The following is a 21333-nucleotide window of genomic DNA, read 5'->3' on the forward strand; positions in this document are numbered from 1 at the left end:
CATCACTTCGCATCCACGGACTTCGCGTCCACATTTACTGCTTTCAGGACTTCGCGTCCACATTTACTGCTTTCAAGACTTTGCGTCCACGGACTTCGCGTCTACATTTACTGCTTTCAGGACTTCACGTCCACATTTACTGCTTTCAGGATTTCGCGTCCACATTTACTACTTTTCGAACTTCGTGTTCACTTTTACTGCTTTCCGGAGCTCGTGTCCACCTCTATCGCTTTTAGGACTTCGTGTTCACATTTATCGCTTTCTGGACTTCATGTCCACCTTTACAGCATTCTGGATTTCGCGTCCACGAACTTCGCGTCCTTCTTTACTACTTGCCGGACTTCGCGTCCATGTTTACCGCTTTCCGGACTTCGCGTCCACATTTATTGCTTTACGAGTTTTATCCCTGCATTTGCTGTTTTAAGTTACAAACTCGCACTGTATCGCTTCCTTGCCACGACTCATTTGTTTTTCCCTTCCACAAACAAGCCCGTTGCACTCGCCCGACTCATCCAAACAAGAGGACGAGCCACTATTGGGAGAATGTCTAAGTGGTCGTCAAGACCGAATGGGTGCTTCTCATGGTCTTTGGCTACATCCTCTAATCGAGCATGCAACCAAAGCGGGGCAAGCTGTCAGCACCCCATTTTGGTCCACCGGCTCTATGATATGACATCAACAAGGCTCCCAACTAGGGTCCACAACTCTAACAAAAAATGGCGAGGGCAACATATGGAATTTTGCGGCACACACAATTGATCTCGAAGAGTAAGGCACGAATTATCAATATTCGAACCGAAGGCAATGAACAAAGGGGAAATCACGTCTCTGTATCATTTTCTTCGATGAGAACCACTATTTTCGTGGATCCTAGAACTAAGTTCGATATTTTTAGATCAAGGTTTGGTGAGTTAGGGACATTTCAATGCAAAAATCACGTCGAGAGCCCTTTCGAGCAAAAAGATAAAATTTGTGGGAGCTGGGGAGCCCAAACAGTGAACACAACAGCTCGAGCATGGGATTCGACGCATCATATCACGGTCAATCTTGAACCTAAAAGGGTGAATTCCATATGCTTGACCTAGGTAATCGAGTTAGGTTCAATTTGACGGGTCGTTCATTCCAAGATTCAATACGGAGATAGAGTTATGAATTTTTGAGCGCACCATGCCAGAAACTGTTAAACCGGGACAGACTCTGTCAGTCGAGGGAGAAAATCCATAAAAAAATTTCAATTCTTCGTATTTTCAAGTATGGCCAACGTCATTGGATTCATAATTCACTGAAGATTCAGAAAATAAAAATAAATAGGAGATATTTTTGGTTAGATTAGTACAGAATCAAATATATTCTCACAGATCATAACCAAATCTCCCGGTTCGGGCCAGCTGTCAAAGAAAAATTGTTTCGGGAACTTCCCGAGGTCGAACGATCTTCAACTCATGTAGAGATCAAGGAAAAATATCAGATAGACCGAAAGGTTCATGAGAAATTCAGGAAAATTCGGGATGTTCAGGTCAGCTCATGGATTGTTGGTGATAGCTAGCACAGCACCCTGACTTCTCTCCTCCAGCTGCCTCCTTTCCTCCGAACCCTGACTTCAGAAAAAAAAAAAAAAAAAAACCATAGCCGCCACAACACTCCTTCAGCTCCCCATTCTCTCAAGGCTCTCTCTTTCTCTCTCTCAGGCAATCAGTCCAACCGGGAAGAAACAAGACAGAACATCGGCACTGTTATCCAGATCTCCTCATCATTCTCGCTCAACAGGCCCCGGCAACCTCCTCCCCTCATGACACCTTCTTCCTCTGCAACAGATAACTCAATTGGTCTCTTTTGGATCGGATCCCTCAGCTAGACGGTCACTGGCTCGACTCTCATTTCTCTCGGCTGGGATGATCACCAACTAGCAATAACTGTCCAGGACCTCTGCTCTTTCTTCCTCCCTTGAAGACAGCGGCTTCGGTCGTTTTGCAGCACACCCGAGCCCATAATAGCTTCTAAGTGACACCATTGACAACAACGAGTCCTCATTGGCTCCTCTTGAGCCTAGTAGTGATTGATCCCCATCGAAAAAGTTGGGTTTGGTGAGGTTCTTAACCCCTTAACTTGGCTGGTTGTGCGTGATTACCAGCTTGATAGTTCATTGACCGATTTTGGTTCCTTTTAGTCGTCCTTGGTGGATTCTCGATTATGTTTGATGAATGGATGAGTTGCATGATAATATCGTATTTGATGTGAGTTGTTTGGCATGGTGTTGATGAGAAAAAATCACGTTTACTGTATAGGCTGAACTGATTAATGACATATTGAGGGATTAAAGCATGTTTTTGCTCGACCTTGTTAATTCGAGAATATGCTCAGCTAAGAGCTGATATCTGTGCTATTATTTATTTGATTTGGGATGTTTTGCATGAGTTTGATAATGCTTGAATGTGCGGCTGATTTGTAATGAGTTGGTTTCAGTGTGATTTAAAATGAATATTATATCATCTCTTTGAGATTTGTTTTGCTACGCTTAATCATGGGATGCCATTTGTAGTTGAAAGAATGCAATTTCTGTTGATTTCAAGCCAACTTTACCCTCGCAATAAGCCTGATCCGAATTTAGTTTCTTGAGTTCTTGGCTTTATTCTAGTGTGACTTGATCTAATAACGGACTAGGTGGTTAGCATGATCTAGTTGGTATTTTTGGAATCTATTATATAAAGATCAAGGTTATTCACGTGGCATCAATAGGTCGTCTATGAGCTTGCCTTTGTGACTTTGTATGTTTGCTCCTAGCCGAGCTTTATTTGGATATGATCCCTTTTTCTTTGATTCCATTGACTTCCAAAATCATAGAAATAATCTTGTGATGCTGTGTTATTTCCCCGAAAGTCTCATTTACACATTGAGAGCTCATTTTATTTAATTTAGCTTCTTCTTCTTTTTTTTTTATCTTGCTCGTGGCTCGTATAGTTGTTTTTGCCCCGATTCTCCCATTTTTGTTTCTTGTTTTGCATTTCCCACGAGAGGAGAAGAAAGATGGAGGGACAAGAAGATAGTAGGCCGATGTAGGTGGGGTTCGAAGACGACGTGGAGACTTACCTAGGCTTAGGTTGAGTCTCGACTTGAAGACCGCCTTGATCCGCGGTAGTCAGGGATCTTCCGAGCTAGCTCATCTCAAGAATCTCTTGGGACCGGGTATAAATCTATACCGTAGTACCATGAGATAGATTTTTCGATGTTTGATGAATGGGTTCGATGAGCTCGATGTGATTGTGTGCCCATGTTTGTGTATTGGAGTATTTAAGTGCATTTTTGATCAAAACCGGCCCAAGCATGAATTTAGGATCGGAATTAAAACCGGTTGTTTGAAGTGAGAATGAACTCATACGAATTAACTTCATGCTTACTCGGCTTTAAGGAATAAAATCGATTAAATACGCCAAAACCGATTTAATTAATCACTCGAATTTAAAACCGACAAATTAATTTTATTGTGATTATTTCTCCATATTCATGTGTTTGGAATGTTTGAATGTGTCTTTGATTGAAATCTCACATGAATCGGTTTAATCACGTAAAGTTGATTAAAAAATTGGATTTAACCCCAAAACGGTCGGAAATTAGAGTTTATCGGGCATTCCACTAATGGCTATTCCAACGACTCGAAATTCGCAGACTGAAGCATCCGGCAAATTTCTAATTAACCTAAAATTCTACATACGGGATAATCGGGACGTTAAATTTGGCTAAATTAAATCACTTGACTCTTTTAAATGAATTGTACGAACCGATTAATAATCTGTAATCGCGTTGACAGTTCAAGAACTGTTAGTCACTCCTTTTTTTAAATTCACAATTTCAAAAGCATTGAGATACATGCTACGTAATCTTGATTTTTTATACACACACATATTTTTCGATTCAAGGGGGATGACTATCGGTTCTTGTCCTGCCGTCACTCTAGTATAGGTTTGTGTTTAGAACGTGTTAAAACATGAAAAAACAGATTAATTTCAAATTCGGCCTAAATCAAACATGGGCAATAGTCAAATAGAGGGTTATGTTTTGGGTTTTAGGTGAAAATACTCTTAATCTGTAAAAGCCATATTGTCACGATACAGAATAATTTATAAATAACCCACACATTCGAGACTTGACTATGGACACCATGTCTGGCGAGTCCGTTAAAATGATGCCGAATGCTACATGCCCTATCTATCACTCCTTTTTGTTTGTTTTAAGGTAGGATTCGTATGTCAAGATACCTCGGTTAATAATCAGTTAATTCACGTAAATCCGGCGATAATAAAACCCTGTTGTTTGTTTATTTGAGCTTGCTTGTTACATTTTTACAATTATTTGTTATGCGGATCGAGCCCGATCCTTTAGGACAAGATTCACACAGGGTCCAACGCCTTTAACCGTCGATCACGGGGTCCAATGCCCCCATACACCGAGTGCGCATTTAATTTAATTTTTGGTCTTTTCCAAAACCATACGGTGAGCATGAGTGAAACAATGGCCGAACGCGAACCGATCGGGATTCAGTCATTGTAATTTGTCTTTTATTTGAGATAAGGTTTTATATTATACATATATTCATGTAAAAATCCCGGTCGGAGAATGGACGGTCAGAGTGTTTCTTCGAATTTACGATGTCAAAACACATAAGATGAGCGGAACTTAATTAAGCGGTAATTAAATTAAAATAGCAGGCCTAGACAAGATAGAGTACCGAAAGGGCGTGTGGGATATAGGCCCACACGTAATAGATCCCTCGAATTCGGAATTTTCGGTTCCGTACAGACCATTGCCTTAGCATTTTAGGTGTACCCTGTACCCCTAGACCGGGTAATTTGCCGGCCCTCGACCTTCGGGTCGTAAAATGGCAAGTGGCGACTCCTTCTCACGTGCGTCCGTCGCGCGTCCCCAGGAAGGTGGACATTCCCAAGCCGCGTTGCATAGGCGCACGTATGCGTGCCCCGACGAGACGAAATTCGAGTGCGCACACTAGGCTTTTGGTAGTGCTACGCTGACGGAGTCAGTACTTGCTCCGGTTGTTCAATTCGTTTAATATGTTACCGATTAAGGCCTTGTTTGGCAAATGAGTAATTTTTTTAGCTCTACTTCACTTTAACTCCACTTATCTTCAATTCAGCAACACAATTATTACTTCAACTTTTTTTTCAATTTTTTAATCTTAACTACCATTCAATTCAATTTTTAATATTAAATTCTCTTAACTATTAATTACTTTTTCAACAATTTAACAACATAATTATTACTTTCTCTCAACTATTCATTATTTTTTCTCATAATTTAACACTACAGTCATTATTTTTTCTTACTTATTGTTGCAATCAAATTAAACATATATATATATATATATAGTTAGAATGGAGTTGGGTTTTAACTCAACTCCATTTCCAAACAAAGCCTGTATCCCCTGCTTTATTAATGGACTTACCATTTGAGAATAAGAAAGAGCTATTCAACGAATTGAAAATATTTATTCATAAAAAACGGAAATGTAAATATTTATTCATATTATTTGCATATAAAATATATATAATGATAGAGTGATTTTAAAAATTAAATTATTTTTTCATTTTTTAGAAAAGAGTTCCTCAAAATACATTTTCTTTTTTAAGTTTAAGGTACTAAATACTCTCTAATATTACATTATGCATCATATTTCTACTTACCATAGTTCTCTATACATTCTAACCCTTATACAATATCTTCATCTCTTCGAATGAGAACATATCACATGATTATTTTTTGTTAATATATATGTTATTCAAATTTTCATAATATATTTTTTTTGCTCGAGAGATAATGACGATTCTTCATTGATATCCAAACAGATACATTAGTCCACTGCAATAGCGGATATAGAGGAAAATACCCAAGCACTACACATGAACTACAAGAGCAGGAAACTCAGTTTGACCGCCAGGCAAACTACAAAGGAAAATATTTAAAATGCCATAGTAAGTAAGAGCATTACAATTGTAGTAAGCTACCCTGAAACCAAAAATCCCGATCGATCACCTTCCTGCAACGATTCACCACGGACCCCAGTGAAAATCAGGAATGAGATTCTCAATCCAATCCATTAATCCAAGATGAATTTCTATTTTCATTGCAGAAAATAGAGTAGGAAGGATGCCTTGAGCCGGTATCCTAGCGTAGGTTCCCACCACAGATCACAACTAGAAGGTGCAATTAACCTCCCTAAACAGCCCAATCCAAGATAGTCAAACCAAACAAACCAATGTAGCTAAACAACACGATTCTTTGGTCGGTTTAAACCAGCGAGTACCACCTACACAGTCAAATTAAACAAACCAATTGTAGCCAAGCAACAAAAATTTCTTCGGTCGGTTCAAACCAGTGACCGTCACTAGGGGAACTTACACCTATTCAAAGCAACAAAGTAAGGGGCAAGCCACAAAAAATTGATTTGAACAAGCGGGGGTATAATTAGACTGACTGGGAGCATAATCCTTTACCGTGATGGGCGGGGGTGTTGTCTCTGTAGTGGCGGGAAGTCCGTAGACAAGAAACCACCACAAGAGAGGAAAAAAATAAATTGGTAGATAGGGTGGAGTGGAGATGGTTGCCACTTCGATGGAGGGGCATCGGGTCGTACTCGACCTGACCAGACCAGAGCACCGCCCGAAACGACCTAGGAAGCCCACACATCACTTCCTCCTCATAGTGTCAGTCCGACCACTGGAGAGGGCTGTCGCGACCTCTGGGAGGCAGCGAGAGGCTGCCGCCAATACAACCCACGTCGCCGAACAAAAAAGGGGAGGGAAGGTCCACTATCACAGTCTGGAGCACCCTCCTCACCTATCCCACAGTCTGAGCCAACACCAGGAGGAGGGGACGCTCGGCGTCACACCGTTGAAGCAACCATCGAGCCTGAACTACCAGGCCTGTCACCTCCGATCAAGCTCCGAATATGAGTTATGACAGTGGGGTATGCTATCGGGCAGAGACAAACCAACGTGAACTAATGGAGAAGGGAGCAATTGTGCCCACACCTCTGCACGTTGGGGCTAACACCATTACACCATCGTCCCATGGTCACCCATCTAAAAGAAGAAAAGGGAAATAGAAAAGGGGAGAAAGAAAAAAGCCATCAGGAAAGCTAAAACCGCTAAAGGGTAGAGGAAGGTCTTCACTTCCCAATGGTCGGGAAGGTGGCACTCGACGTGCCCGACAGAGGTCGAACGCACCGGGCAAGAAGGTCAGATCTAGGGTTATACCGTTGGGGGGCATTGGGAGAGAAAATGGAGAAATAGAGAAGAAGGAGAGGAGGCTAAGAAATATTAACACCAATATTAAAGTAAGCATTTGTTTTACTTCTTTCACTTTCCCATGCAGTTTGTATGGTTTATCATATCTACTTTGTCGAATATGTTGTTGTGACATATAACTTTTTTCAAATTTTATTTTTCAGTTACTATTTTAAAATTATGGGAGATATTGCTCTATTAATTCTGAGAGATTGAGCATAATAGCTTAGTCTACCTCATAACAAGTGATTCCGAGAGTCGAACTTGCGTTTTTCTCCTTATAAGGGTTGGATTTGTTTACCACTCAATAACACTTTATTGATTTTCTTTATTTTCATTAATTGCATGTTGTATGGATTGATTATTTATTTTTCGTCATATAAAAATTAATAAAAAAATTATCGCATAATGCTGTGGGTATCAACTAATTCCTTGTTTACTTCGAGATTCAATCGAATGAAAAAATTAAATCGGAATCTCAACTCACTAATGAGGTGTAGGTCGGTTGATAACGCCCCAGTATTCCAAACACTACGTGGGAGATTCAAGATTCCTTGGAGACTTTGGAGCAAATAAGAGAGAAGGTTTCCCTTATTTGTTATTAAATCCAACTCAAATCTTCTTCAATTCTAAATTCCAATCCCTTCTCAATTCCTAGTTTCCTACCCAGCAAAAACCAAACCCTTGTACAGGGAATCCCGTCCATAGACTGCGTCGTTTTTGAGCATCTTCTTCAAGTAACTCGTGAGGTCCTTCCTCTTCTGGACGGACCTCTGCAAAACCTCCCCTGTCCCCTTCCTTCCTTCATTCATGGAGGTCTGCTGCCCTCCAATCCTTCAAACCTCTCTCCCATGTCCGCACTTTCTTCCCAAATTCACTGCCTCCACTCGGCCCAGCAGACACTCCTACAGGTTTCGAATTTCCAGCTCCAAATTGAGCAACACTACGCCCACTGCTTCTGCTTCCGTCTGGCTATCCCTCTCCCAGTCCAGGGATTTCAGGGTTTCCGCCCATTTCGGTCGGCGCAGGGTTCGCCGGAACCATCTGCGGAAGAAGCTCACTGGGGACCAAAAGGTGCGTCTCGATAATCCTGATCATCTTCTTGACCCGAATTCTGGGCCTCGAGCTCCGAGTATCGGCCAGCTTCCGAAGGACGATATCGTACCCGATAATGAGTTTAGTAATGTTAACAACGGCGGTCCCAAACAGAGAGTGTTGGGAGAATCTGTTCTTTGGGATAAGCTGGAGAGCTGGGTTGATCAGCATAGGAAGGATGTGGAGTTATGGGGGATAGGGTCGGGTCCGATATTTACTGTCGTTCAGGATTCAGAGGGGAATGTCAAGCACGTTACGGTTAATGAGGATGAGATACTCAAGAGGAGCGGAACTGTCCCAGGAAACTTGAAGGATGTGAGCTTAAAGATATTGCGAGCAAAGAGTTTGGCTCGGGAAATGGAGAGCGGTAATAATGTTATTCCAAGGAACAGTTCAGTGGCTAAGTTTGTTGTTTCAGGGAAGGAATCGGGCATCCTCCGCACAATTCGGGGTCTTACGCTCCAGCCTGGTATAAGTCCCAAGTTGTCTGTTGCCGGGAGGATGACATTGTGCGGTTTACTTGTGATATGGGCTGTTAAGTTCTTGTTCAGTATGGGCAAGAGGGAGGTGAAGTACACGCAGTTCGAGAAGGAAATGGTGAGGAGAAAGATGAAGTCGAGAAAGGAGAAAGAGCAGCTGGAGAAAGGCAATGTGGAAGTTCTACCAGAAGCTTCAGAGCCATCGGCTGTTTTCACTGAAAGGCCTAAGCTGAATAAGGAAGAGCTTATGAAAAGTATTAGGCAAGCAAATTCAGCAAAGCCTAAATTGGTTTTGCCAGATCATTTTACTCCGTCCAAGACTGATGAAGCTCTTGGAATCCATAATAAAGTTGAGGAAATTAGAGAAATGGCTAGGAGGGTTAGAGAAATTGAGGCTAGTGATTGGGTCGACGGAAAGGAGCTGAATGAAAGTGAGATAATTGAGAGGCTCCCAAAGAGAGGGAGTGATGCGATGAAACTCCCGAATGGAAATTTGGAGGGAGTATCCATAAATGGAACTGAAATGACGTCTTTAATTAATGGTTCCCACAATGACGTATTGGCAGAAGGGAATGAAAATAGACGAACTTTCAGTGCCTTAGACTTGGAGGTTCCTGGTGACATGAGGCGGATGGAGCAGAATGCGAATGATGAGAAGGGCAAACCAAATGCAACTGAATCGAGAGAGGTCAGTGAATCCTTAGATCCTCTTGACAATCAACTAAATAAGGAAAGTGCTGTCAGAAGAAAGCCAAGGATCATACTTTCTGTTAAAGAAGCTAGAGAGTACCTCTCCAATATGTCTGAAAGGCAAGAAACTGCTCAAGAAACTCCCTCTGTGCTAGATAATGGGACTGATTTACCAGATAATGGTGTAAATGAGAACATAAAAAATCAGTGCTTCGTCGGAGACGAGAAATTGCTTGAAGCTGATCCAAGATTTTTGGATGATGAGGCTGCTCCAAGTTTGGAATCGCTTCCAAGCAAGGAAAATGGTCGGGTAAGTTCTGAAAAACAAGGCAGAGTGAATCATGTCGACACTCCATCAGGTAACAAGATCAATGGTTCAACTACATCAACCAAACCATCAGTAAAGACTGAAAACTGGATGGAGGAAAACTTTGATGAAGTTGAACCTATAGTTAAGAGAATTGGAGCTGGTTTTAGGGACAATTACATGGCTGCAAAGGAGAAAGTAAATCAGAACTTGGATGTAGTGTCTGAAATGCCACAGCTTGGGTTTGCTGGAGATGATGATGAACTGGAATGGATGAAAGATGATAATCTTAGAGAAATTGTTTTTCAAGTTCAAGAGAATGAGTTGGCAGGAAGGGACCCTTTCTATTCGATGGATGCTACGGATAAATGTGCATTCTTTGAGGGTCTTGAGAAGAAAGTTGTGAGAGAGAATGAAAAGCTGCAGAACCTGCATGAATTCCTGCACTCAAACATTGAGAACCTTGATTATGGAGCAGGTACTTTATTAATTTTACTTTTCATGATTTTGATTCTGTAGTGAAATGCATGATATGATGAGATGACTAGTCTTCCAATCTGGGTGATCGATTACTCTGTTGTCTTCTGTTGGATTAGAAACTGTTGCTGTCAGAGTTGTCTTAAACATGTTAAATGTTTGAGTAACAAAATTATTTTCTCTTTCTCTAGATGGTATCAGCTTGTATGATCCTCCGGAAAAAATCATTCCACGGTGGAAGGGACCTCCCCTGGAAAAGAATCCCGACTTCCTTAAGAGCTTTCTGGAAGAGCGAGAAGCAATCATAAGAGAAGCTAGAGTTCCTTACCCTATGAAGAAGGATGAACCAAGCACTGTTCAGGAATCAAAACAAACCCCAAACCATGGGACAAAAGCAGATTCCTCTTTAGCTATTAATTTAAGGAACTCTGACAGTAAGGACTCAAAAAAGCCCAAGATAGTTATAGAAGGCAGTGATGGGTCTGTCAGAGCCGGTCAAAAGGCAGGGAAGGAGTACTGGCAGCATACCAAAAAATGGTCCCGTGGGTTTTTGGACTCTTATAATGCTGAAATTGATCCAGAAGTTAAGTCCGTAATGAAGGATATAGGGAAAGATCTGGATAGATGGATCACAGACAAGGAAATAGAAGAAGCTGCTGATCTCATGAACAAGGTACCTGAGAGAAATAAGAAATTTATTGAAAAGAAGCTTGACAAAATCAAAAGAGAAATGGAACTATTTGGACCCCAAGCAGTTGTTAGCAAATACAAGGAATACACAGAAGACGAGGGAGAAGATCATTTATGGTGGTTAGATCTTCCTCATGTACTGGTAAGCATGTGTACATTTACTGTCTTCTCTACTATAGGTGAAACTGCTAATCCAATATTTAAAAGTAAAGAAAAATTAAACATGAACACTCTGTGCTGTGCAACAGTAGTAAACCCTGGGCTTTTGAATTGCCTGGTGATCTCCCATAGAGTTGTTTGATGTAGTTTATTGGCACTCTTATCAGCATTTTGATGACCACTGCTATTTACATTATCTCATCATCTGTAGAAACCTGTGGCAGAAGGATATCAATTGTCCTGGATTTTTGGTATAAATAGCAAGTTCTGGAGTACATGTGCTGCATATCTTCAAATCAGCCAGGCTCACCTCTGCCTCTGGTTGAAATTTTGTAAACCGGGATATCCATTGCCTTGAAAAAATAGTTACTTTTTCTTCTTACAGTGCATTGAATTATACACGATGCAAGATGGGGAGCAAAAGGTGGGGTTCTATTCTTTGGAAATGGCTGCAGATCTTGAGCTGGAACCAAAGCCATATCACGTCATCGCTTTCGAAGATCCAGGTGACTGCAAAAACCTTTGTTATATAATTCAAGCTCACATGGAGATGCTGGGAAATGGCCATGCTTTTGTAGTCGCTCGCCCTCCAAAGGTAAATATTTATCTTTTCCATCAGAGATTTGAGAAGGATAGTTGGATAACATAGGAGAGCGAAAAAACCAATGAATTATGGGACCTTCTTTTAATTCTTTATCATGGAAGACCACTTATATGTTGATGCTTATGAAGGACGTCTCTTTCTGATTTAGTGTATTATAATTGGGAGTTTAATATAATAGAGAAAAAAATTTGATGTCTGTCAAAGCTGGTGATTGTTGTGCTTCTATCTCAGGGCATCAGTTGAGGATTTCCTTTCAGCCCTATTCATGTGATTGTTCATTTTGCCTTCCACTTTTCATACCATAGGACTGTTGCTTTTTGAGTACCAACCCTGGATTAAACATGCTTGATCAGCAGAACATGATGAAAAATAACATTGACGCCATTTTTGTTCTCATCTAATTTGCATGAACATAGGTATTTATTTCCTCTTTGGCTCCGTAAGTGTATGACTAGTTAATTGTCCCTGTCAGGATGCTTTTCGGGAAACCAAAGCAAACGGGTTTGGTGTAACCGTCATTAGGAAGGGGGAACTTCAGCTTAATGTGGACCAAACATTGGAGGAAGTGGAAGAACAAATGACAGAAATTGGAAGCAAGATATACCATGATGCGATCATGAGGAATCGTTCCGTGGATATAAGCGCCTTGATGAAAGGAGTTTTTGGTGACAGTGGGAAAAAATCCATAAAGAGGTACTTGTTCTTACATCCTTGTTCAATTGCCACTTGTCAATGAATAATCATTTCTATCTCTCTCATGAAGCAAGGAGAAAACTACGTTTCATTTTTCCTAACTGCATAGAATGTGGTTATTCCTTCACAGGAAGTTAAAGCGAAAGTTAAAGAAGCCTTCCAAAAAAGGTAGGTGAAACACCTTGCGTGCATTTAGCTTAATCTGATGGGACGAGTGTGCAAGTGCTCCAGAACCAGAGGGTAAGCTGCCTCCTAAAGTATTACTGTGGATTGGTGAAAAGTACTTCAATCAATTTTGCATCCTCACTTGCTGCCAAGACTAAACCTAGTATCGTGCCTATTCAAGACCTGCCGAAATCAGTGGTTATACTGAGCAGAAGTCACTGTTGATTTGGCTTGTGTGATGGATGGGATGGAGCTCGATATTAGCTGCTCGCACTCATGCTCGAGTCCCAACTGTGCTGACATCTTTAATATGTAGATCCTGTATTCGTGGAGTCGGGACAACTGCTTCTTGTCTTTCAACTATAAGCAGAATGAGATTTTGCTTCTCCTTGTAGTTCTGCTTCATCTGTAGGCTTTTCCCATCTGAATGTATAGACTCCCTCCGATGTTTTATTACGAAAGCAACAGAGTTCAAGGTCTGTAAATACTAGTTGGTCTTTGTATCCCTCCACTGAGAAATTATTTGTTTATTTATACAATGTATTTTTGCTGGATAGCACATTGAAATCGAAGCATGTCATCAACATTAAGACCAAATGATATGGCCTTACATGTAATATCGATGATAGAGCATCTCTATGAGCCAAACATTGGTTAACACATAGCCTATGATGAACCCAAATAAAAAAACAAACAAGCAAATGGATACAAAAGTAAACAAAGAAACTCATCCATGAATGAAAGGACACAAACAAATTGTCATAAGGAATGCTTATTAGCAGCAAGTCAGCGCCTGAGACGAAAGCTCAGGCCAAAGAATATTCTGTACTTGAAAGTTAGAGAGAAGAAATCAATGAAACACCGAATAAAAGGGAGCAATAACCCTCTTCAATTTGAACTTACAAACAAGAGGGGACCCTGTTGTCCTACCATACACATTGCGGTATGCTGATATTATGTACTGACGACATGGTTTCTAACCATTTACTTGTCTAATGTACCTTTGCAGCAATCTCATTGAGGCGGCAATCCATTATCTGTGACACAGCCTCAAAGAATGCAGCTTCGCTTGATCCGGGGAGCAATGAACCTTCTGCCTCCTCCACAATCTCCTCGATTACGGAATTCTTAGTCAGTGTTTCTCGGCACATGATGTTTCCAATCGCGAATGGGGTCAGCCCTCTCTCCACACCTTTCTTCAGCAGCATGGTCGATATGTGGAGGGTACGGGCACATTTGATTGGAAGATCCCAACCATGGAACTTCAATAAGGCAATGTCTTCTTCAGCATCCAATGCTTTGATGTATTCAATGGTCTCTCTTGAATAGGGCTGGCGAGCTTGTGGCCAGTACAGCCAATCAAAGGTACAGTCTTCAAACTGCAGTTTGAAGGAGTTCCAAGTGAATAATCACATTGAACAACTGCGTGAAGCAAATTACAAAGAGATATCCACTTAAAAGGCTACAGATGCCAGGGGCAACAGGCCAGCATGATGAGAATCCTTTAATAAGCACCCAAAAATGAAAAACCATCTGAAACATGATATGAAGAGTTTGCCTGGCACAAGACTTGCTAGTACAGACGATCGCTTCCTTTTTCCCCTAAAATCAATTGTTCTAGCAGTAGCAGTAGGTTAATGCTAAGCACGTAAACTTTAGTGGCACATCAGTGGTAAAATAACAGGCATAAAATACTTTCTAGGTCACTACGTGCCACGTTGCCTCTAAACAGCGGGAAGTACCTAAACTAAGCCTAAACAACAGCGCGACAATCAAAAGGAAAAATCAGGATCACCGACATTACAAAGAAATTTATTAAGTAAAAAAATACTTACACTTTCAGGCAAGCAGTACCCATGATCGATTGGGATCAGCACCCGTCCTTCACCCAAGAGAATATTGCCAGCATGCCTATCAGCATTTGCCAATCTTATGTCCAACACAGAGATTTTGTGCACTTCATCCACAGGGAAAGACCCGGGACCAATGTCCTCGCAGCTTCCTTGGTTCTCCGTGAACATCTGTAAAGATCCAATCTTGACATTCACTTCTCCTGGATGGTTAAACCCAGGGTGCAAGCACTTGATCATTACAGTAGGAGGAACTCCAGCAAAGCCTTCCCCATCACCAAAGAGGTAGCGGTGGCCTTTCTTCGGATGGTCCAACAGGTAAGCGGCAACTTCTCTGAAAGCTCCTTCTCCAACTCTAGTGCCCTTCTTAAGTCCTTCACCATCTACAGACAATGGTAGCCCCTGAGGGTTATTCACTGCCATGGGCTCCTCATCAAGTGGCTTAAAGACAGAAACATAACGCCCATGAGAATCCTGCATGAAATAAGCTCCTCCTGTACCCTCCATGGATCTCATGGGCCCCCTCCCAGCGTCAAACCCCTCATGGATCAAGTCTATCATATCCCAAACAACAGAAGAAAGTTCAACCTTCGGATTGACCACGATAGGGTCCAACCAAAAATCTCTCGCCAGAGGTGCCCGGTGGAAGGTTTCTCCATCGACTTCATCCCCTGTGTTGCGAGTTTCTTCCCCGGAGTCATATTTCCTTTGCCCAGTCTCCTTGTTGACATCATTACTCCTCCTACCATTCGATTCTGATGCCACAATGGACAGTTCATAATTTTTCTCGACAGGCCTGGCCCTCACCTTGGCAGACTTCCTGACCAAGAGATGTATAACTGCACCATTTTGTTTACTGATATCATCTATGAGCCTCTGATCTTCGAGCCTCTCTCCATTACAGACGACTTCTTGCTCATCGGGATCAACTAAACCTCTAGCCTTCCTAGCAACCTGGTGCTTCACATAGCCAACATCCCTGCTCCGTTCCACATGGAAAGTGAATTCCTTCCCACACGAAGTCCTCACCTGGATGACCTGGAGGTCGGACAGCCTAAGGACCAAATGGAGCACATCGCCATCCGAAACATCATAGTCCCTAACTAGAGAATTGTTCCGCGAGAGTTCACGGCCTCCGCAGACGAGCTTTTGACTTTTTACAAAGAACCCTTTACAGGTCTGGATCCTTAGCTTGACCGCCTCGATCGAGTCGGATTCCAACACACGCAAAGGAATCATAGAACCCGGAAGGGCCACATAGATCAATATCGACTCATCAGGGGGTGGACTCAAGTGAAGGCGGCCAAACTCGGGGGACCAGATGGAATCCTGGGGGACAAAACTAACAGCAACACCGGCCGACGACATTCTCTAATTCTTTTTCTTTTTTTACACAATTTCGACTATACAGAAACAAATACAATCAAAGTTTCCAGCTGTAAGATCGAATCGGAAAAGCTGAAAGTTCCTTACCCTTACCCTACAGAAATCACAAAGATTCGGCCATGGCTTCGCCGACAGCAACCATCTGATCTGAGCTTCAGATGATCGGGACTAAGAGACCGAAAAGCTGCAAACTCGAAACGGGAAAAGACACGAACCGGGGACAACCCTCAGAGAATCATCGGCATTCGCAGGATTAGGCGACCCCCCAGATGGAAGAAATGGAGGAAAACCAAAACAGACAAAAAGGGGGGAGACAGAAGTCAAGACAAACGGGGAGGATTCTTACCGAGGAGCAAGAACCAAAGGAGAGAGCACCGGGGGATCGGTGCTTAAAGAACACAACACCCCCTGAATTGGGTGAAGAGCGAAATCGAAGGAGGGGGACTCTGATTCACCGATGGGGTTGCAAAATTAGGAGAGGAAGAAGAAGAAGAAGAAGAAGAAGATCAGTTCCAATGGAAAATACAGAGGGGGGGAGAGAGAGAGAGAGAGAGAGAGAGAGGAGAGAGAAAGCGTGTAGGTGGCGGCCTGAGAGGAGAAAGTCAGAGAGAGAACGTGTGAGAGAAGGTAAAGATGTTTATTTGACTTTGACCGCAAGTTGCGGTGTCAATGCCTTTGATTTATCCTCTCCGGCATAAACTCTTCCCTTTTTTAGAAATTGTTTTTAGCAATTATTAATTCTTTTGTTCTTCTATCGCTTTTATTATTTTACCGTGAGATTATTGGAGTAGATATCGTTCCTATTCCTAATTAAGGATCCTCCTACAATAATTAGTCGGATATTGTCAAATTTACTTGCCTTTAAGATGAGTGAAAAAGGATAGGTGATAAGGACACGTTGCGTCGTCGACTCTCGTTGGATATGATCATGACCATAACGTAGCCCTAGGAAAAACTTGAAACCACGAACATGGAGCCTGAGAGCTCAAAATGACTGAAATAGCTAATCAGCCAATATAATCAAATATCTATAAACGCATATAAATAAAAGCTATATAAACACAAAGCCACGACACTTCATATTTAAATATATTGTTATCTACGTGGTTAATTACTTTTTTCTTTTTCGAGTGCATCATGATATTCGGAAACCCGATTGGTTTTCGACTAATTCAGTCCAGCCGAGTCGATCCACTAAGGAGTAAGTCTCTCGTATCGTAAATTTTCTCTATTTACAAGACTCAAGGTTAATCACTTCTTCAACAAGTAGAAAGATATTTATAAAATTTAATTTTTTTTTATAATTTTCATGTTAATATTGAATACACTTAGATATTAAAAAAAAACCTCTTTATCGTATGAGATTGATAAATATTTTTATATTAATTATATTACCGCCCTGTCTATATTATACATAAATAATTATCGACCGTAACTTCTTATAGAATAAACATATTACAAGTTTTATAATGTAAGTTTTTATAAATATTTGATATTATAAATGTTACATATTTTTCATTTATAAACGTTACTTTTAATTTCAAAGGAAACACATAGAGTGCGTTTGGATTTAGAGTTGAGTTGAGTTGAGTTTTGATTTTAATTGGTTTGTAATGATTGTATTATTGAATTATGAGAAAAATGTGAAAAAATAATAAATAATTGAGAGAAAATAATGATTAAATAATGATTGTGTTGTTGAATTGTGAAAAAATAATGAATAGTTGAGAGAATTTAATATTAAAAATTGAATTGAATGGTTAAAAAAATTAAAAAATGAAAAAAAGTAATAATCGTGACGTTGAATTGAAAATAAATGGAGTTGAGTTGAATTGAATTAAAAAAATTTCAAAAAACAAACACACCCATAATCACGTAATCCTTTTAAAAGTAATTTAGAAGCAACAATAAGGAAAATCTAAATCTAATAATGAAAATAAAAAATAGTGAAGTTTCAACTTTCAGAGATGGCCAAAAAAATTCAAAGGAGAGAGTAATATTTTTGAAGAGAGTAATATTTTTGAAGTTAGAAAGATATTGTTAGCACCTATACACTTTTTGACTAAAAAGTAAATTTATTTCTAAAATATTAAACATATAGAAAAAATTAAATTTCGAGAAATATACGATTTTATGTTGGACAAAATTTGACTTTTCTTGCTCTTTTCTTTAATGAATAATTTGACTTCTGTTTCCGACGATAATACAACATTTTATTTTAATGTAAGATTCTACCAACAAATATAAAAATGAAATATATTCATAGTTATTAATATATTAGGAAGCATGACTCTCAATATATGATATAATTAATTACATCATGAGTTTATTCTTTTCAAAATCAATCGAATCGATTTTCAATTTATCATATATATATTCTAAGTGACATGATGTAGAAACTTCATTATAATTCTCAGCTCTCTATAAATCTTTTGGATTCTTTGTTCATTTTAATTTTGCACATTAAATCACTTGGTATCATATTGTAAATTGGGAATAAAATATAAGTTCTCTTAAAAATAAAAGGATTTCTCAATAAATCAAAAGCTTCTTAATAAATATAAAACAAATTACACTTCAATTAATTCTCTTATACACCCACGCAAAGCACGTCTGCACCTAGTTTAGATAAAAGTCATTAGGTATTACCGATGTATCCGTACTTTTGTACTCGATAGGTCTAGCTCGCCGAGCATTTGGAGGAGATCACACAGGGCATTACTACTCAAGGTAGATATAACCACCATTTATAGTTATACCAAGTCATTTTACATCAATCGGTCTTCTCACCCCGTAATTGGCTATCCAAAATTTCCTACCCAATTCGAGGTTTCAGATATAATCACTTGACATCTGAAACTTCTAGATGACAAAGAACGTAATCGAGGAGAGAATGGGGGAGCGAGAGCAATCACGGTGGAGTGAAGCAAGTCTGGTGACAGAAACAGGCAACCACAATGCCGAGCAAAGCTCCGGCAAGGACCTGAGACGGCGTGTGGCCTAGGAGTTCCTTGAGCTTTCTTCTGCTGATAGGATGCCCTTCAAACAAATCCTCTACTATCACATTCAGGACCTGCACTGAGTGCTTATGGATTAGTATACACAGACAGGGCCTTCTCGGGTCAAATTAGAAGTCGACACATAAAACTCCAAACTTAGACAAGGCAAACAGAATTGCAATTATTCGACCACATTGAGGACATCTCAGAGATGCTTATGGAGCAGGCAACAAATTCATGGGACAAATCTCCAAGGCTAAAAAACTAGGAAATGTCCGTGCCGTGCATTTAGCACAGACAGAGAATCAAGGGTTCAAAACAGATACAACAAACATAGCACAAGAACAAACATAATGCTGTTGTTGCTGGCAAGAAAAGGCACAGTATCAACAACCTCACTGCCAGCACTGCGGACCCACTGCATAGCCTTGCATAGGAACAGATACAACTACATGAAAAGGATTGGTAGTGAAATACGTCCCAACATAGATGCAAATCAGACACCACGTCTCCATAGAAGAATGAAACCGCTATCCAATTTGGATTCGAACACCAAATAGTAATATATAAACAACCCTCAGTATCCCGCCTAGTCCCGAGAAAAAATGAAGCTACTTCTACACAATGACCTACAGCGCGTATTGAATCAAGTTGGGACTGACAAACAATCGGCTATTCTGGTATGAAAGATTTTCTACCAAAAGGCAAGAATTAGCATGTCTTCAAATGAACCCGCCCACCCACCCACCAAACCCTGCAAAAAAGAAAGAACCTTCGCTGCCATTTCACTTTCCAGTATGTAAATCAACACCCTCCACTCCTGCACTGAATCCCCAGAAAAGAGCTACTTCTGCATAATGACCCACAGCACGAATCGTATCAAGCTGGGATTGAAGAACATTGGGGCCATTTGATGCGAAAGTATTCTACCAAACCAAAAGGCGAGAATTAGCATGTCATCGAACTCGAACCCCCGGAAAACTAAAACCCTTTTTTGCCACTACACCAATATCCCTAGAAGGGACCAGAGCTGATGATTTCTCATCATCCGGCACGAGCCAACGAACCAAATGCATCTATATCCATATCAAACAAACCTATATATATATAGTCAAAATCTGTATATATGAATGAATCGCTGCATATTATCTTTCATAAAAAGGCATGGCTAGAACTAAAAGGGAAGGCATGGTATTTCGTCCGTAAAAGTAAAGAAATCCGAAAAAACCTGAGCTTGGAGGCCTGCGTGTCGCCGCACTCCGATCGCATCGTACATGACAATCAGACTGAAGCCCAAGCAAACCGCGAACAGGGAATCGGCTATCCCATGGCAAAGCCCCACCGAGGTCGTCAGAGCAGTGCAGAGAGCCGAGTGAGACGAGGGCATCCCTCCGCACCCGAACAGAATCCTCAGATCCCACTTCTTGTCCAAGCAGAAGCTCAGTACCACTTTCGCCGACTGCGCCGTGAACCACGCCAGCAGCCCCGACACGAATGTCGGGTTGACCGCCAGCGTCGCGACGGCGGGGCTGATCTTCACCTTAGCTGTGGCCGTCAGGCTCAGCAGAGCGACTCCGATCCCACCGTTCTGCAAGCATTTCCCGCTGCCGAAACCCTCAGCGGTCCCATTGGTTGGGAATAGTAAGCCCCCGATGGCTTCGAGGAAAACCCAGAAGTTTCCGGTAGAATTGGGGGGACCGGGAGCTGTGCAGGAAGCTGAGAGGGAAGGACTTCCATGTTTCTTGTTACTCTTAGCGAAGCCCAACGATGGTCTCGGGCTCGAACCAGCGAATATGCATGTGGGTCTTAGCACAAAGCAGGCCATGGCCATAGCCATGAGAGAAACGGGAGCTTGGTTGCGGCGGTTATTAGGCTGATTCCACCCTCCGCATTACGAGAACAGAGGATTTCCTCTTCTTCCTCTTCGTCTTCTGTCTTTGATTGCTTGGATGAAGAGAGAGAGAGGGAGAGCTTGGAGAAGGAAGAGGAGGGTATGGAGTATGGACAAGTCTGCTTTGAGAAGCCATCGCCGAAGGAAAAATACAAGGCGGTTTATGCACTCACGATGGGGTTTGAAGGGAATATGCTCCGGTACATAAGTTCCGTTTCCGTGGAGAATATGATACCATTTTCGGATATGCCAACGGATTTACAAAAAACACAATCTTTGCGTTATTTTTTTTATAAATATAGTACGATTTTTAGAGAATAACATAAAAATACAGAACTTTTGTATTTTTCTTTTAAATATAGTTTGACTTTTTGATAGTAGTACAGAAATGCATGACTTTTTTTTCCAGAGCACGATTTTTAAAAAATAGTACAGAAATGCACGACTTTTAGTTTTAGTTACGATTCTAATACGACATCAATTATTCATCAAATATAACTATAGCATGATTGGACGAGTGGATTCCACATATTTTTATTTAATTAAAAAATAA

General features: G+C 40.9%; 3 protein-coding genes across 3 annotated transcripts; 1 reads left to right on the forward strand and 2 right to left on the reverse strand.

Annotated features, from left to right (window-relative positions):
- The first annotated feature begins 7932 nt into the window (after positions 1-7932).
- Positions 7933-13221, forward strand: LOC116192231. The gene is made up of 5 exons (XM_031520711.1): positions 7933-10344; positions 10535-11175; positions 11578-11787; positions 12269-12489; positions 12620-13221. The coding sequence occupies exons 1-5, from the start codon at positions 8106-8108 to the stop codon at positions 12663-12665; spliced, it is 3357 nt and encodes a 1118-aa protein (XP_031376571.1). The 5' UTR covers positions 7933-8105; the 3' UTR covers positions 12666-13221.
- A 147-nt stretch (positions 13222-13368) lies between these two features.
- LOC116192233 (phosphatidylinositol 4-kinase gamma 4-like) lies at positions 13369-16486 on the reverse strand. Its single transcript, XM_031520713.1, has 2 exons — positions 14490-16486; positions 13369-14033 (listed from the first exon to the last, which is right to left on the reverse strand). The coding sequence occupies exons 1-2, from the start codon at positions 15870-15872 to the stop codon at positions 13647-13649; spliced, it is 1770 nt and encodes a 589-aa protein (XP_031376573.1). The 5' UTR covers positions 15873-16486; the 3' UTR covers positions 13369-13646.
- A 1940-nt stretch (positions 16487-18426) lies between these two features.
- On the reverse strand, positions 18427-20939 carry LOC116192235 (uncharacterized membrane protein YuiD-like). Its single transcript, XM_031520716.1, has 2 exons — positions 20118-20939; positions 18427-18963 (listed from the first exon to the last, which is right to left on the reverse strand). The coding sequence occupies exons 1-2, from the start codon at positions 20724-20726 to the stop codon at positions 18802-18804; spliced, it is 771 nt and encodes a 256-aa protein (XP_031376576.1). The 5' UTR covers positions 20727-20939; the 3' UTR covers positions 18427-18801.
- Positions 20940-21333: the final 394 nt, after the last annotated feature.

The sequence above is a fragment of the Punica granatum genome, chromosome 1 (genome assembly GCF_007655135.1).
Source record: "Punica granatum isolate Tunisia-2019 chromosome 1, ASM765513v2, whole genome shotgun sequence".
In the NCBI taxonomy this organism is placed as follows: Eukaryota; Viridiplantae; Streptophyta; class Magnoliopsida; order Myrtales; family Lythraceae; genus Punica; species Punica granatum.